General features: G+C 41.7%; 1 protein-coding gene across 2 annotated transcripts in view; it reads right to left on the bottom strand.

Moving 5' to 3' along the window:
* LOC135368665 (WD repeat and FYVE domain-containing protein 3-like) overlaps positions 1–13,623 on the bottom strand; it is a 47,953-nt gene that overhangs the window by 3,352 nt on the left and 30,978 nt on the right. For both annotated transcript variants that reach the window (XM_064602097.1, XM_064602098.1), the window contains exons 43-65: positions 13,511–13,609; positions 13,323–13,400; positions 13,127–13,259; positions 12,120–12,211; positions 11,831–11,996; positions 10,878–11,047; positions 10,504–10,652; positions 10,005–10,061; positions 9,862–9,922; positions 8,984–9,153; positions 8,641–8,695; positions 8,438–8,557; positions 7,705–7,822; positions 7,503–7,609; positions 7,282–7,435; positions 6,348–6,439; positions 6,059–6,271; positions 5,258–5,408; positions 3,841–4,088; positions 2,487–2,714; positions 1,711–1,902; positions 764–1,034; positions 494–663 (exon numbers count right to left, since the gene is read on the bottom strand). In XM_064602097.1, coding sequence (XP_064458167.1) covers positions 494–663; positions 764–1,034; positions 1,711–1,902; positions 2,487–2,714; positions 3,841–4,088; positions 5,258–5,408; positions 6,059–6,271; positions 6,348–6,439; positions 7,282–7,435; positions 7,503–7,609; positions 7,705–7,822; positions 8,438–8,557; positions 8,641–8,695; positions 8,984–9,153; positions 9,862–9,922; positions 10,005–10,061; positions 10,504–10,652; positions 10,878–11,047; positions 11,831–11,996; positions 12,120–12,211; positions 13,127–13,259; positions 13,323–13,400; positions 13,511–13,609 — 3,294 coding nt within the window. The remainder of the gene's footprint in view (positions 1–493; positions 664–763; positions 1,035–1,710; positions 1,903–2,486; positions 2,715–3,840; positions 4,089–5,257; positions 5,409–6,058; positions 6,272–6,347; positions 6,440–7,281; positions 7,436–7,502; positions 7,610–7,704; positions 7,823–8,437; positions 8,558–8,640; positions 8,696–8,983; positions 9,154–9,861; positions 9,923–10,004; positions 10,062–10,503; positions 10,653–10,877; positions 11,048–11,830; positions 11,997–12,119; positions 12,212–13,126; positions 13,260–13,322; positions 13,401–13,510; positions 13,610–13,623) is intronic.

Raw genomic sequence — 13,623 nt, 5'->3', positions numbered from 1 at the left:
CACTCTGTCATGATCGTACCGAGAAGGGAGCAAGTGGGGTTGTGACCCCCCCCCCCCCCCCCCCCCCTGGAGCTTCAAGGTCACTTGTGAAATTTGTGCACTCCTTATTCATATGTAATATAATAATAATAATTCAGGGCTTTACATTGGGGCTTACGTTGATCACATTATCACCTAAAACATGCTTTATTAAATCCATGACATCACAAAAGATTTAGGTTGCTTGGTTGCTGCCAAAGATTATGAATAACTTAGCTGTGTGTGCAGCTCCCCAGTTTCCCTTTTTCCCCTATTACCCATGGAGGGACCTCAGTGGTCCCTCTCCCAAATAAGGGGGCAAAATTTCTGGTGATCCATGCCACTTTATGAATATACCTCCTTATTGCTGCCTTGTGAGTGGACAGACACATCGTTACCCATAATTTACGTAGCCTAGTTTACGTATTCTTTTCACGTATTCATTTCCCTAGGATGCACAACGACAAAAGCATACCTGGTGTTCTTCAAGAGCAGCTTTAGGATTCTGAGTATTGAGCAGACCAACAACAGTTTGTGAATGCTGCAGCAGCGACGGGCGGCGTTCATCTTGTCTCCATTTAGCGTTTGCAGTGGATGCAGACGGTGGAGACGTTCGACCTTTGCCAAAGCTCTTCACAGAGTCAGCTGAATGAAGTTGACAAGAAAAGAAAGGGAAATCCATGAGCCCCCAAAAACCATCGCGTACACATATCTATGGAGCAGACAAACATTGTGAACATCTCACCATCCTCATCCGACAAGGAGCTCTCTGAGTCACACTTGACGAGCACAGAAGGTGCACCCTGTACCCGGAAGCTGTCTACGTCTTCTGTGTCTACGGCACTCAATTTGCGCACTATTTTTTCTTTCATTGTCTCTTGTTGATCGGGTGACCCAGGGTTTGAAATATGCGCATTGGAAGGTGCCTTCTCTGGGGAGGTCACATCTGCAGGTGCTAGAGAGCTTGTCTCCTTCTTGTCCTCTACAGGTATCTGGATGTAATCTGCTGACCACATCTGAGAAATGAGAAGAGTTGTTGAAGCACTGCAACAAGGGCTTTGCGAATATTCAAAGCGTTTCATAACTGGATATAATAGCGTATTTTATATTCGCCACGAATAAGTTTTGGCAAGTGTTTCAAATATATCTGAGTTATCGAATAGCTGTCGTGAGTTGTGACACGGTATACACTGGTCAGTTTTAGTCTTCACGAGCTAAATTTAGTGGATTTTCAATTCCAATGTGCGCCACACTGAAATTAAAATAAACTAATACAAGCAGAGGAAAATCCAGGATTTTCATGAGAGGGGGGGGTCCTGCCTTGAACAGCATGCTATTACTCTACGAAGGTCAATTTAAACTCTATGTAACGACTGAAATTGAGGGGGTGGGTCAGGACATCTGACCCCCATCCACCCCTGAATACAAGTGGATTTTATTAAATCTGCAACCCCTACAGCAACATGCTTTTTTCTATGGTTTCTTTACTTAGTTTGTACGTTAGGAGATTGTGCACCATGCATGCTTTCTTTTGTGGTTGCCTGAGAATGCCTTTCACAGTGAAAGCTAAAAGTTGCTGTACAACGAAAAACTGCTAATATAAGCGAATAAAGGCATTAGCACAAAGTAAAGCATGCAGCAACACCATGCAAAATGGTTAATGAAGACTTTCACTTCATTTCAGTCTCTTACCCTGACAACTCCATCGCTCGACCCAGTCATAATGACATTTTGGTTGTCCCATTCGTTGAGCTGAGAAAATGCTACGCAGAGGATTTGCTGCAGGCGATCGCTGCGTCCAGTGGCTGTGTTAACGCTGGCAACCTCTTGGCCGTTGATGGTCCACAGCGTGATGGATGTTCCAGCACACGTAGCTATGTCTCCCTAGATGCGAACGCAGTAATCAGGGCTGCCCAAATGTCCCGCCGTAAAACACATATCTACACATGGTGCTACATAGCAGGGATGGGCATAAATACGCGTTTCGGGTATTTAAATATAAATACAAAATACTACATGTTTTCATGTATTTAAATACTGCCTATAAATACTTTATGATGAAAGTAATTAAATACAAAATACAAATACGTTAAGACAGTATTTAAATACTGTAACTACTTCCGTAAATACTTTGAGGCGTCTAGGCACATTATTCTTTTAAATTAGTGTAACGTCTAACCAAGATACCCTTCATTGCTGGAGGCTAACAATGTGGAACTCGACAGAAGCACACAGATACGGGAGGATAAGATATGTGTATTTAAGTGCATTTTAAATATAAATACACCTAAAACGGTATTTAAATATAAATATAAATACATTTTTCTTGCCTGTATTTAAATACATGTGTTTATATTTTAAATACTATTTTAAATACAATGTATTTAAATACTGCCCATCCCTGCTACATAGTATGTCAAAGCTCTTAAAAAAAAAAAAAGTGTTTCAAACCGAGGTTTCATGTTTACCATGAGGTCGTTGATGGCGACAGCAGCCACAGGAGCAGAGTGACCTCGCAGTTGACGCACTATTACTAAACGGCTGAGGTCCCATACGATACAGGTGTAGTCTCTGGAGCCACTAACTATAATGTTGTAGGGCCTGGAAGCTGCAAGGCACGTGACGGGCTCAGTGTGGCCATGCAGGTTGCGCTTCAGGGTCAGTTTCTTCTTGTCATAATGCCACACCGTCACCACCTGAGCATAGGAACAAAATTTGGAAAAGAAAAGACTGTTATAGGCGGTAAAATTAAGATTTATGACGACATACATTCAAAATTTAGAGTAAAAAAAGCTTTTCTAGTTATACTCTAATGACATTGAATTTACTGCACAATTTTATTGGATAATCTTCTAACAGCCACGCTGGACAGGAGACTTGCATTACATTGACTTCGGTTGACTAAATTCTTTCTTTCCTAACTTTGATCGCAACCAAAGGTTCTGGCAGAGGCACCCATATGTATCTCAGGGTAAAAAATTTTGCTAACTCACGCATGGGGGCAGTCCACATCGGATATTACGATCTGATCAAATGTGCACACAACAACATTACACTATGCACGGCAGCAAAACAGTTGGTTGCTACGATCTTACAGGGAGGGGGGGAGGGAAGAAAAAAGAAAGCCAAAATCTCACCTGGAAAGCACCAAACTACCTGTTTGTATAACAAGTGCCCAGAAAGATCAGGGCATAGTCCAATACATGTTGCGCTGTAGGTAGAGTGCTGGACAAGAGTTTACGGAACATGCTCCGGAGTATTCCTTCTTCAGAGTGTCACGCTAGCAGCGAATTGGACCGTACGGCCTTGCAGACATGTGCCTAGGTAACCCATTCACCTGTTTGCAAGTCCGTACGATACCATTCGCTGCTAGCTTGTCTCTCCGAGGAAGCAACGCACCGGAGCGTGTTCCGTAAACTTTTGTCCAGCACTGTATGCCTCGTGAATGTGACAACTTATAGCTAGGGCCTGACTTCTTCGGTTTAAACCCATGTCCGCCCGATATTTACCCCCCGAACGAAACCTGTAAAATTCGGGTTTAATCCGAATCTACCCGAAAACATCCGGGTCGCGTGGCACGCTCGTTAGCGTGCATTAAAATAAAGTTTGTTAACATTAGTTTCGTGTTAAGAAAAATTTTTATAAAAAAAAAAAATCATCCGAATACACCTGAATTCCTGACGACAGAATATGCCGTAACGGGATTTAACACGAATACACCCGAATTTTCCAATGAAAAATATCACCCGATATTTACCCCCTGAATTTGGCCAAAAATAAAACCCGAAAAAGTCAGGCCCTACTTATAGCCAGCATACTTACCGAACTTGTACCAGCAGTGATGATGATTTTACTGTCAGGACATGAACAACAAAGAATCTCTCCAGAAGGCACATCTTCCCACACGAAGGAAGCACGGTCATTTTCGTATGGGCCAATTCGAAGGCTGTAGTCCGCAAATCCCCATGCCACGTAGCGATTGTACAGTGGTCCAATGAGAACTTTGTTCTGCTCCACGGCTAAGACTGACTTCTCGTGCTGAATGATTTGCCCAACGGGGCCCTTCAGCTCTGTGAATGTCAGAGCATCCCGAATTATCGAGAGAAGTACTCCCAACAAAATGTGCGTAATACCATGACTGCATCATTTTGTCACAAATTAATAGAGCCTGCAGTTTTTGGGATTTTTTTTTTTTTTTCTAAGTTCGGGGGGTTAAAAATCGGGCAAATAAACATGTGCTCTAAATTCATGCGAATTCGGGTGAATAAACTTGCAGTATACTAAATTCGGGGAGAAATCAGGCTCAGTTACTCAAACTAACTGTACTGGTTTGAAGGCAGAAAAATTGGCGATGTCAAGTTGCCGGTGACGAGTAGACAAAAGAGTGATATTAAACGGTAGGAGCAACTTATTTATTTACACACGGTAACGAGACTTTCGTGCACGAGACTGCACTTCTTCAGGTTGTTCTTCGAGACTGCACCTGAAGAAGTGCAGTCTCGTGCACGAAAGTCTTGTTACCATGTGTAAATAAATAAGTTGCTCCTACCGTTTAATATCACTCTTTGATGTACTGGTTTGGTACAAATGGTGATGTAACAGCATTTGCTGCCAAACAAGTTAGTGTTTATTCCTACTGACGTCTCGGTGAGGGCAATTTGCCGGGTAAAAATCGGGTTTCACCCTAAAGGGGCAACCTGCGATTCGGGGTGCAAATTCGGGGAAGAATCGGGTTAAACCCTAAAACTTCAGGCTCTACAAATGAAGCAGAGGTCAATAAATAGAAAGAAAACTCGGGACAAAATAGAAAGTTCAAATCAAAGCTCAAACAGGGACTTCTGTGGATGTGTTTATTAGGACACATGTAGCTTCTCATCACTTACTTGTGGTGTGTTATCATTTTCAATAGTTAAACCATCAATGAATCAATAACTTTTGCATACACTGTGCATCAAAAGAAAATCTGGTGCCCCTTGTACTGTGCTAGTCCATGTTCAGTGTTTAACAGCATCTAGATGTAAACCAGTATGTAAACCAGTATGTAAACCAGCATCAGTATGTAAACCACACATCAGAATAAAAATTTGCAAGGATCCATAATTTCCAATTCAATTTGCTATTATTTGTAAAACTTCAATATTAGCACATCACTAGAAAAAATTACACCAAGGTGTATATTGAGTGCTGCTAGTGAATTTCACACTCAAAGAAGGATTGCGAACGTTGAGTTAGAACTTACCCTTGATTGGATGAAGGGATGGTTTTAAATTATCGAGGTTATGAAAAAAGAGCTTGTCATGGCAGTAACTTAAACCTGGCATAATTGGTCCAGGATCAACCACGCTTGTCCGGTTGGTCAACTTTTTCGCAGGGTGGGGTTTCTTGAATAGCTACAACGAAGCAATGACTGGTCTCAGTCCTTGTGAAGATTGCAAATCCATCCATACATAGTAAAAATACGTAGCACAAACATTTTTATATCTACTTACATTCCGTAGTGTCTACACTTTACTTTCGCAAACGAGAGTTATTAGCAAACGTTTGTGGGACATTGTGTTATCTGATACAGGTATAAAGTATCGGTGCTTGAAGTGGACTCATGTTTCGCTTTGGGGTGGACATGTGTGTGAGATGTGAAAGACAGGTTCACGTTCAATGGAGCATTCAAGCCAGAGCAAGACTCTAAAATGGCCTTGGAATTTTTCAGCATTTTTTAGATTAAAATTTTTGAGCTTTTGAAACACATACAAGTAGTACAACATACTACACCAAGCATCATTTTATTTCACTATGAAGGCAGCATTTTACTCTTCGCAGCTGACGGAACCTCATACCATCTCAGATTGTGCATACAACCAAGGTCCCATACAGTGAACATCCAGAATTTATTCAGGCACACATAAAATAACTTGAATGTCTGTGCACAGGGGCTGCTTCCCCAAGTATTTTGCCATCCTTGCTTGCCCACACCAGTTAACATGTTCAATTAGTTCATTATCACATCTATCAGATCCTATTTTACAATACAGTGTGAACATACCTGCTTAGGGATTTGTCCAAAGTTGTTGATGAAACCAATGGTGGCATTTTTCTTGAGAGGGTCATCAATGTTGTAAATGTCAACATTTCCCTCATAAAACAAATGGTGAAAGACATTGACGGCCTCAACTGCCGGTGGCCCTTGCTGCTTGTACCCAAAGATGAGATCAATCCATTCGTGCAGGTGCGCGCTCACATAATCGCTTTCCAGTGCCTGTGAAAATATGATAGGACACTGTAGGAGTGCATAGTTTGCCACATAAAGACTGTGCTAATACTTAAGATCTCACCATTCTGTGTACTCGTATGAATTCTCTTGGGTCTCCCTTTGCCCAGGCTGGCAGAACAATGTTGTCAAGTTGAACACCATTTTGTTTAGCGCCTGAAGTGAAACAGAAGCAATTACGTGCTTATTCATTTGACCAATCAGTGCCAAATTGAAACAATGACAAAAATGGTAAAATGGAAACATGGGCCTGTTGCTACTGCGTGCCTTGAGTGGAATTAGGAACACACACACAAAATACACACACTTCTTCTTCACACTGTCTAATCCCTGTGCCACACGGGCAGAAAAAATGACATCAGCGTGTGATGCCGTCGGGTCCCGAATGCCATTTCTTACGACAGTCGCGCTACACGTCAGATTGGACTGACATATAAACGCGATGACGTCGGCCTCCCACTAGCCACGTAAGAGATGCAGTACTTGAAGAGCGTAAAAGTGCTGAAAGATATTGAAAATGCCCATAATATTCCACAAGAAAGAGAAAATTTGCTTTATTTCATAATCGATGGTCTGTACTATGTCGGGAAAACTGTGGTCATCTTGCATGTCGGGTGGCTGTCTACGCCAAAAGCAAATAGTATGCAAAAAAGAAATCGTTAACAACGCCGGAGATTTTGGCAAATTTAATGCTTGGTTTCGTGTAATTTAAATAAAATAATTGCGCGGTGCACAGCACAGAGTGGCTTTATGAAAGTTTTAAATTGCTCTTGCGCTCAGACAATTGTGGTGATCTCATTACTCAGAAACTATCATTCAGAGGAATGCCATTAAATATCTCCGTACAGCACCGAATGAATGACATTAACAATTAACTCATTACTCACTCAATGTCATTTTTCGTGCCCGCGTGGCAGAGGTATAAGTCTGCGCTTAGCTCCACTCAGAAATGCCCAAAACAGTACAAAGCTCTGAAGCCACATAAGCTTGCTACACACCCAAGTCAAACCTATTGCTATTCAACAGAAACTCTGGCAAGTAGAAGAACTCTGGAATGAGCTCCTTCACGTCGGCCATGTTGTGTTTGGAAGCAGACAGCCAGGCATCCTTGATGCTGTGGAACATCCGATCAGCGAGGTCGAAATGACCACCCTGTGTGTGTGGGGGGGGCAATGTGTCATCAAACTGCTCAAAGTTATACCAATTAAACGTACGGTACCTGGAGTCTCAAGAAGTGCTGCGTAAAAGGTTCCATGCGAACGAGGTACGAAGCAACTATCATTGCAGATGAGTAAAACGTACCATAGTGGTATGGCGGCGTTTCACCTGAAGATGAACATATTCCCAACGAGTAAGAAATCGTGTCGTTTCTTAGGATGAACAATTCATGAACAGTTGTAAGGTGAATATTCAACACGAACCGTGAGGATCATCCCACTCTCGATATCGCTTTTTGAACTGTTCCAAGCGATCGCTAGTCTGCGCTCCCATGGGTTTGCTGAAGTCCCGAAATGTTGCAGAGTCATTCAAGTCCAGCTCCTGTATGACAATAACAGACAAATAAGGTATTGTGCAAACAACGGAGCTTTTAAATGGGAGCAGCAAGAAAAATGGTGGTCGATGTAACACGAATAAATCATGTTCTTCATTCATTGCAGATGAATAGCCAAATATGAGTGATTACCTGAAATGCAGGTACTATTCATAGTTAATCAAAATGTAATAATATGCTAGAAACAGTACAGTTTTTCATAGGATTATCTACATTCGTATTATGCACAATGAATTTCCATGCTGCAGATACAGCAGCAAATGCTCTACTGCAATGGTCTAGTGCAGTTACAGTCAACTGTGATGGTTAGCAAGCCTCCCGAAGTATTTTCCTGAAACATATTCACTGCTCTTCGTGGCTTCATATATATTTTATACTCAAGGAGACTGCAAATGAAATACACTACAAAGTAAGATGAATATGAATAACAGTTTGTTTTCCAAATGTATGAACATGCCAGATATATAAGAGAAAGGACAAAAAGAAAGGTATCAAAATGAAGAATTTGCAGCTATTCGTCCCTAAGCACTGAGTCAAAGCAGATGTGGAAACGTAAACCGCCAAATAATTATATCGCAATAACATAGCAGTGAAATACTCGCCTCAGAGTCATAATCAGCAAGTACCCATGGAAAAACAGGGTACTGCATGAGGTCATTGTAGGATCTCCCTGCTAATGTGTTCAAGTGCATCAGGTACTGGAAGTTGCTAATTTCTCCCCTCTAAAAGCAAACAGAATAAACTGTGTCACATCTCTAAGTACATGATAAAAAGCAGCTTCAACAAACCAGCTAATAATACTTACAAGCCATCTTTGAGTAACTGACGTTTCTCCTATCAGGTTGCTCAGCAAGCTTGCACTGGAAATAGATGCTTCTAATTAAGAGTCTCAACACTGAAATGGATCTCAAGTCAGACAGAATGTTCATGCTTGTAAAACAAGGGACCTGCAATGCTCAGAGCATCTTTAGGGAATACAAGACAACAGGTATTAATTAGTATAAATAAGTCACAAAACCTAATTCATGTGATTAACATCGTCAAGCACCAATTAGAAAGCTGTGGTACATGCTGCTGAGACAACCCAAACCTCCCTGTCCTGAAGGAGGTATCCAGTTGAAAGAAGAACCTTTGATAACACTACATACCCAGACTCAACGTTGGCACCTCTACGTTGTCCCGCCAGGGACTCTTGGGCACTATCTGTTATTGCTGTGGCTACAGCCAAAAACCGAGCGTAGACTTTGTTGCGTACTTTGCGAGGAAACACCAAGAGGTAGTTCCGCCCATCAGCAGAGAACACTTCTAAGGCAATCGGCTACATTGTGAGGAGAAGAAACAGAGAATGCTTAGTTGAAAACAGTCACTAAGATCATCTATTAATTCTTGGCAGAGTAGTCTTCTAATTTCTCGCAAAAATTAACATTTATGGGTCTTGTCACAACCAGTATTCTTCAAGCCCATAGTGAGGATCTTGCAAATACAATTCACTCTTTTATTCAAGTTCTGGAGGAGAACCCTTAGAAATAACTGTAGAGCACAACAGAGCACAAAAGTTGTAAATTTTGCAGTAAAATTATTTGCACATATCAAATATCACAAATCACAATTTTCACTACAGCATCACATACGGGAAAGTGGCCCATATGACATACGGGAGTGTCATTATTTTGTGTTTAAAAAAAAAATTGTGGGATGGCTGTTATGGTTGGTAAGCCATCATGCATTCACTGATCGTGGCTCTGACGTGCAGAAGAACTCTAGATGACTAACTTTTGAAGCAATGTGGCCTGCACATTTTTCCTGTTTCGTGGTGGTGTGCCCCCTTTCCCTTTCTTTCTTCCATCCCCAGCCTCAGACGAAGAAAACTACACAACTGTAGGGCCGGCACTATGTTCGCTTCACCTGCTCCGTCCTTTTATTTTTGCACTTCCCTTCAACAAGGCGACTTATATGCAACCTAAACAATGTGCACCATGGACTGTGCCTAAGGACATTACAAGTATGCAAACTGTTAATGCCTTACTTGCAGAAGGTAACGGCGCTTGTGGACGTCTCTGATGTCATCATAAGAAAACTTGCTACATCTATAAAGGGACCAAAAATACAACAGGACATGAGCAACATCCAAGGCATGGAAGGCTAGGAATGAAACACTGTGATACTCACATTCGTTTCTGGTGTTTATTCTTTGGCGAAGAGTTTGGAATAATAGGATCATGCATGCTGCAAAAGAACACAAAGTTAAGTTAAGCGTTGGATTGGGTCTCTCATAAACATGACTGGCTACCCTGTTCTCATAATGGATTAAGAAGCAACTTTAGGAAACAGCATTACAGCAGGCAAACCACAATCAGGAATTCAAATGAGACAGCTGCATGTAATTAGGCATTCACTGTGCCGGTTTTCTTCTGTCTACATTCTTCGTGCTCCACTGATATAAATCATACACTACTAGCCCAACTGCGTCAATTTAAAACACCACAGAAGGGGACAATACAAATCTTTGTCCCTCATTTACAGTAAAACTTTCTTGTAAAACTTACTTAGTAACTTACTAACTAAACTTACTCTTGTAAGTAAAACAGTAAGTAAACCAAGTAAATAAGCAAGTAAAATACATAGTAAGTAAGTAAAGTAATTTAGTTACTTAGTAAGTAAAACTTACTTGGCAGGCAACGAATCAATATCTCTGATCTCCCTCGTCTTCAACAAAGTGAACCCATCTACGACGTAGAAATATTCTTTTCCAAATAGCAGCAGCCCTTCATAAGTATCCAAGCCTTGGACTCTAGCACAGCGAAACATGTGCGTAATCTAAAAGGAAAAGTTTAAAAAGTGTATGTCACCAACCCAAGAATGTTGTATCCCGAGAACAACACAACAAGAATAAGAGCACGGTAATTTAGTGAACATTGCAATGTTTTGCTCCTGCAGTGTGACGTAATAGTGGAGATGATTGGGCACACGCTAACACTACAGGTATTTCTGCTACAAATGTGCTACCACTAGTATATAAAATGAAAGTAAACAAATGAGTACCTTCTCGCCCTCTTCTAGTAGCCGCAGAACACACTGGTTGTCTGGTGTGTCATCTTTCCGTGAGTATTCTTGCTCAGAAGCATCTGATGATGGGTCTATACTCTCATTATCGTCATCCTGCTCGCTGACACTGCGGTTCACTTGCAGTTTTGAGTGCAAGCCTTGAAAACCTGAAAAAGCAATGTATTTCTGTAGCAGCACTTCCTGAAACTTGAAAACAATGTTGCAGATTTGTAGTTCCTCACAGACGTAGTGCGTTGCAGGCAAATTCCTGTACAGCATAGAATGTCTATGGTAAACCTGCACATACGTGGTAAAATACCATACACATTGGGCCCTGTGTTTTAGGGTAAAACCTGGTAAATCCCGTTTTTACCCCCCAATTTGCACCATCGTCACTTAGGGTAAAACCCTCCCCCAAAAAAACAAAAACAAAAACAACCCGAAAACTAACTTGGCAATGTGCAAGTTCAGCCGCCAATACAGGCACTGCCGAATGCTACACACTGCACATTCAGCATGGCTGTTTCGTACCTTGTGTTAATCTAAAGTGCAAGAAGATTTTACACTGTTTTACAGCTCTTGAAATAAAACCCCATTTTTACCCACCCCCCCGATTTTCGAAAAACATAAAACCTGAAAACACGGGGCCCTACATATACGCAGTGGGTACTCCTACGGGAATGGACAAAGGTTAAGTGGCACCATCAATAATGAATACACTAAGCACTCTATTGCACATAGTGTGGCCACGGAGCACCAGAAGCGCATCCTCACCTCGGAACGCCGACTTACCTAAATTAAGTATCGAAATAAGTAAAGCGTTGGGTTTAAACTAAGCTAGCAAACCCTACCAAACCATATGTCAGCAGCACTGCACACAGTAAATTAGTAGATACAATCAACGCTTCTACCACAACTGTCTGTGTCTATGATGCCATGGAGGTACTTGCCAATTTCTCGTTCCTCTGTGTTATCTCCATCTTGTGACCACTCTTCTGACACGACAGAGGCCACATCTGGAGAATAGGAGTCACTCTCCACCAAGCTGTCAGGTCTCCAGTGCTTATAGTACTCCCTGCTGTCGAAGCTAGTAGCAACTTTGTACTTGAGAGCTCGCTAAAATGAAAACAAGCACTATGCTACCCTATGTCGCCGCATTTGTTGTCACAATTGTAAAGTGGGAAATGAAAGGACGCACCCAAACCATATTTTGTTCACCAAACGCTAATTAGCACTCACGTTATCGCCTCCGTCTGCCTCAGGTCTGTATGGGTAGTGGATGTAAAAGAGGTCATTCTTTACCATTTTTTTACGCATGCGACAGGGACCAGCTGCAAAGAGAAGATTTCACTATGACGCTGTTTCCTACTTTGTCTTTAACACAAGTGCTGCACTCTTCTCCCTGATATTCATGCTCATACACCTAATACGTTAGATACGCTATATATTATATAGAGAGCCTGAAGTTTTTGGGAAATATTTTTTTCTAAATTCGGGGAGTAAAAATCGGGTAAACGAACATGTGGTCTAACTTCATGCAAATTCAGGTGGAAAACTTCCAGTATGGTAAATTCGGGGGGAAATCGGGCTCAGTTACTCAAACTAACTGAACTGGTTGGGAAGAAATGGTGATATAACTGCGTTTGCTGACAAACAAGTTAGTGTACATTCCTACAGACGTCTCAGTGAGGGCAACTTGCCGGGTAAAAATCGGGTTTGACCCTAAAGAGGTGACCTTTCGTTCGGGGTGCAAATTCGGGGAAGAATCGGGTTAAACCTAAAGCTTCAGGCTCTAATTATATATAGTTATATTTGTATTATATATTTATCATATATTATATAGAGATACGTTAGATAATACACCTCACACGTTAGATTAGAAAACACAAGATCACAACCTACGCAGTGAACAGATTTGCCCTGTCACATGTTTTTCAGCTTGCAACTCTTACCTCTGGGTACAGTCGTGTTATCCATACTGATACCGGCGCACTTTTTGAGCATGTATTGAACCCTGCTATATTCATGGTACCATCCCTTGGCCTACTTCGAACTTTAGTAAAACAAGTTAGCTTTATTGCGGACAAATGCAACTTGAAATTCAGGATGTGTTATTTTATGGCAAATTGGAAAATAATATATTTTTCAAGGGAAAAATGATGAGACAGAAGGGGTCAAAACGTCACACATCCATAGGTTTCTGGTATATAGCAGCGCAGGACACACATGAGGACATAGATACTTACCCTCTGTCATGTCCAGCATCCATTTGTCTAGTGGTGAACCAACAGGTGATCCCCACAAGCCTCTCTCCTGAGTCAACTCTGACTCCATCTGAAGCCAGTCTTCAAACACATCTTTTTGAAGATGTAGTTGATTCTAAACAAAGAGCAATAAACCTGGAAGAAACTTGGCAAACAGTGCACACAGGGGCAAGGCTACCTGCTGATGTCGTTTCACTTGCAGGTCAACCAACTCCTGCACAATCGAGATGTGTACTTGAGTCCACATGTCTACCTCCTGCCATATTAGAGGTTAAAATAAGTTAAATTTCTGTATGCTGTACTCAGCGGTGAGGAGCTCGACTGCAAGGTAAAAATCATGTCCGCAGCAAAGGCTGAACAGTTCACCTGGAATGTGAGATTGCTCAGCGGAACACGTGTTGTTTGCTCTCGCTTGATCTTGCGGCTAGCCAGTCGTGTCAGCCCTCCCGTTACCTTCTGCAGTTTCTGTTTGTCAGGGA

This window comes from Ornithodoros turicata, chromosome 9 (assembly GCF_037126465.1).
Source record: "Ornithodoros turicata isolate Travis chromosome 9, ASM3712646v1, whole genome shotgun sequence".
Taxonomy (NCBI): domain Eukaryota; kingdom Metazoa; phylum Arthropoda; class Arachnida; order Ixodida; family Argasidae; genus Ornithodoros; species Ornithodoros turicata.
This window is presented reverse-complemented; position numbering and strand designations above follow the sequence as displayed.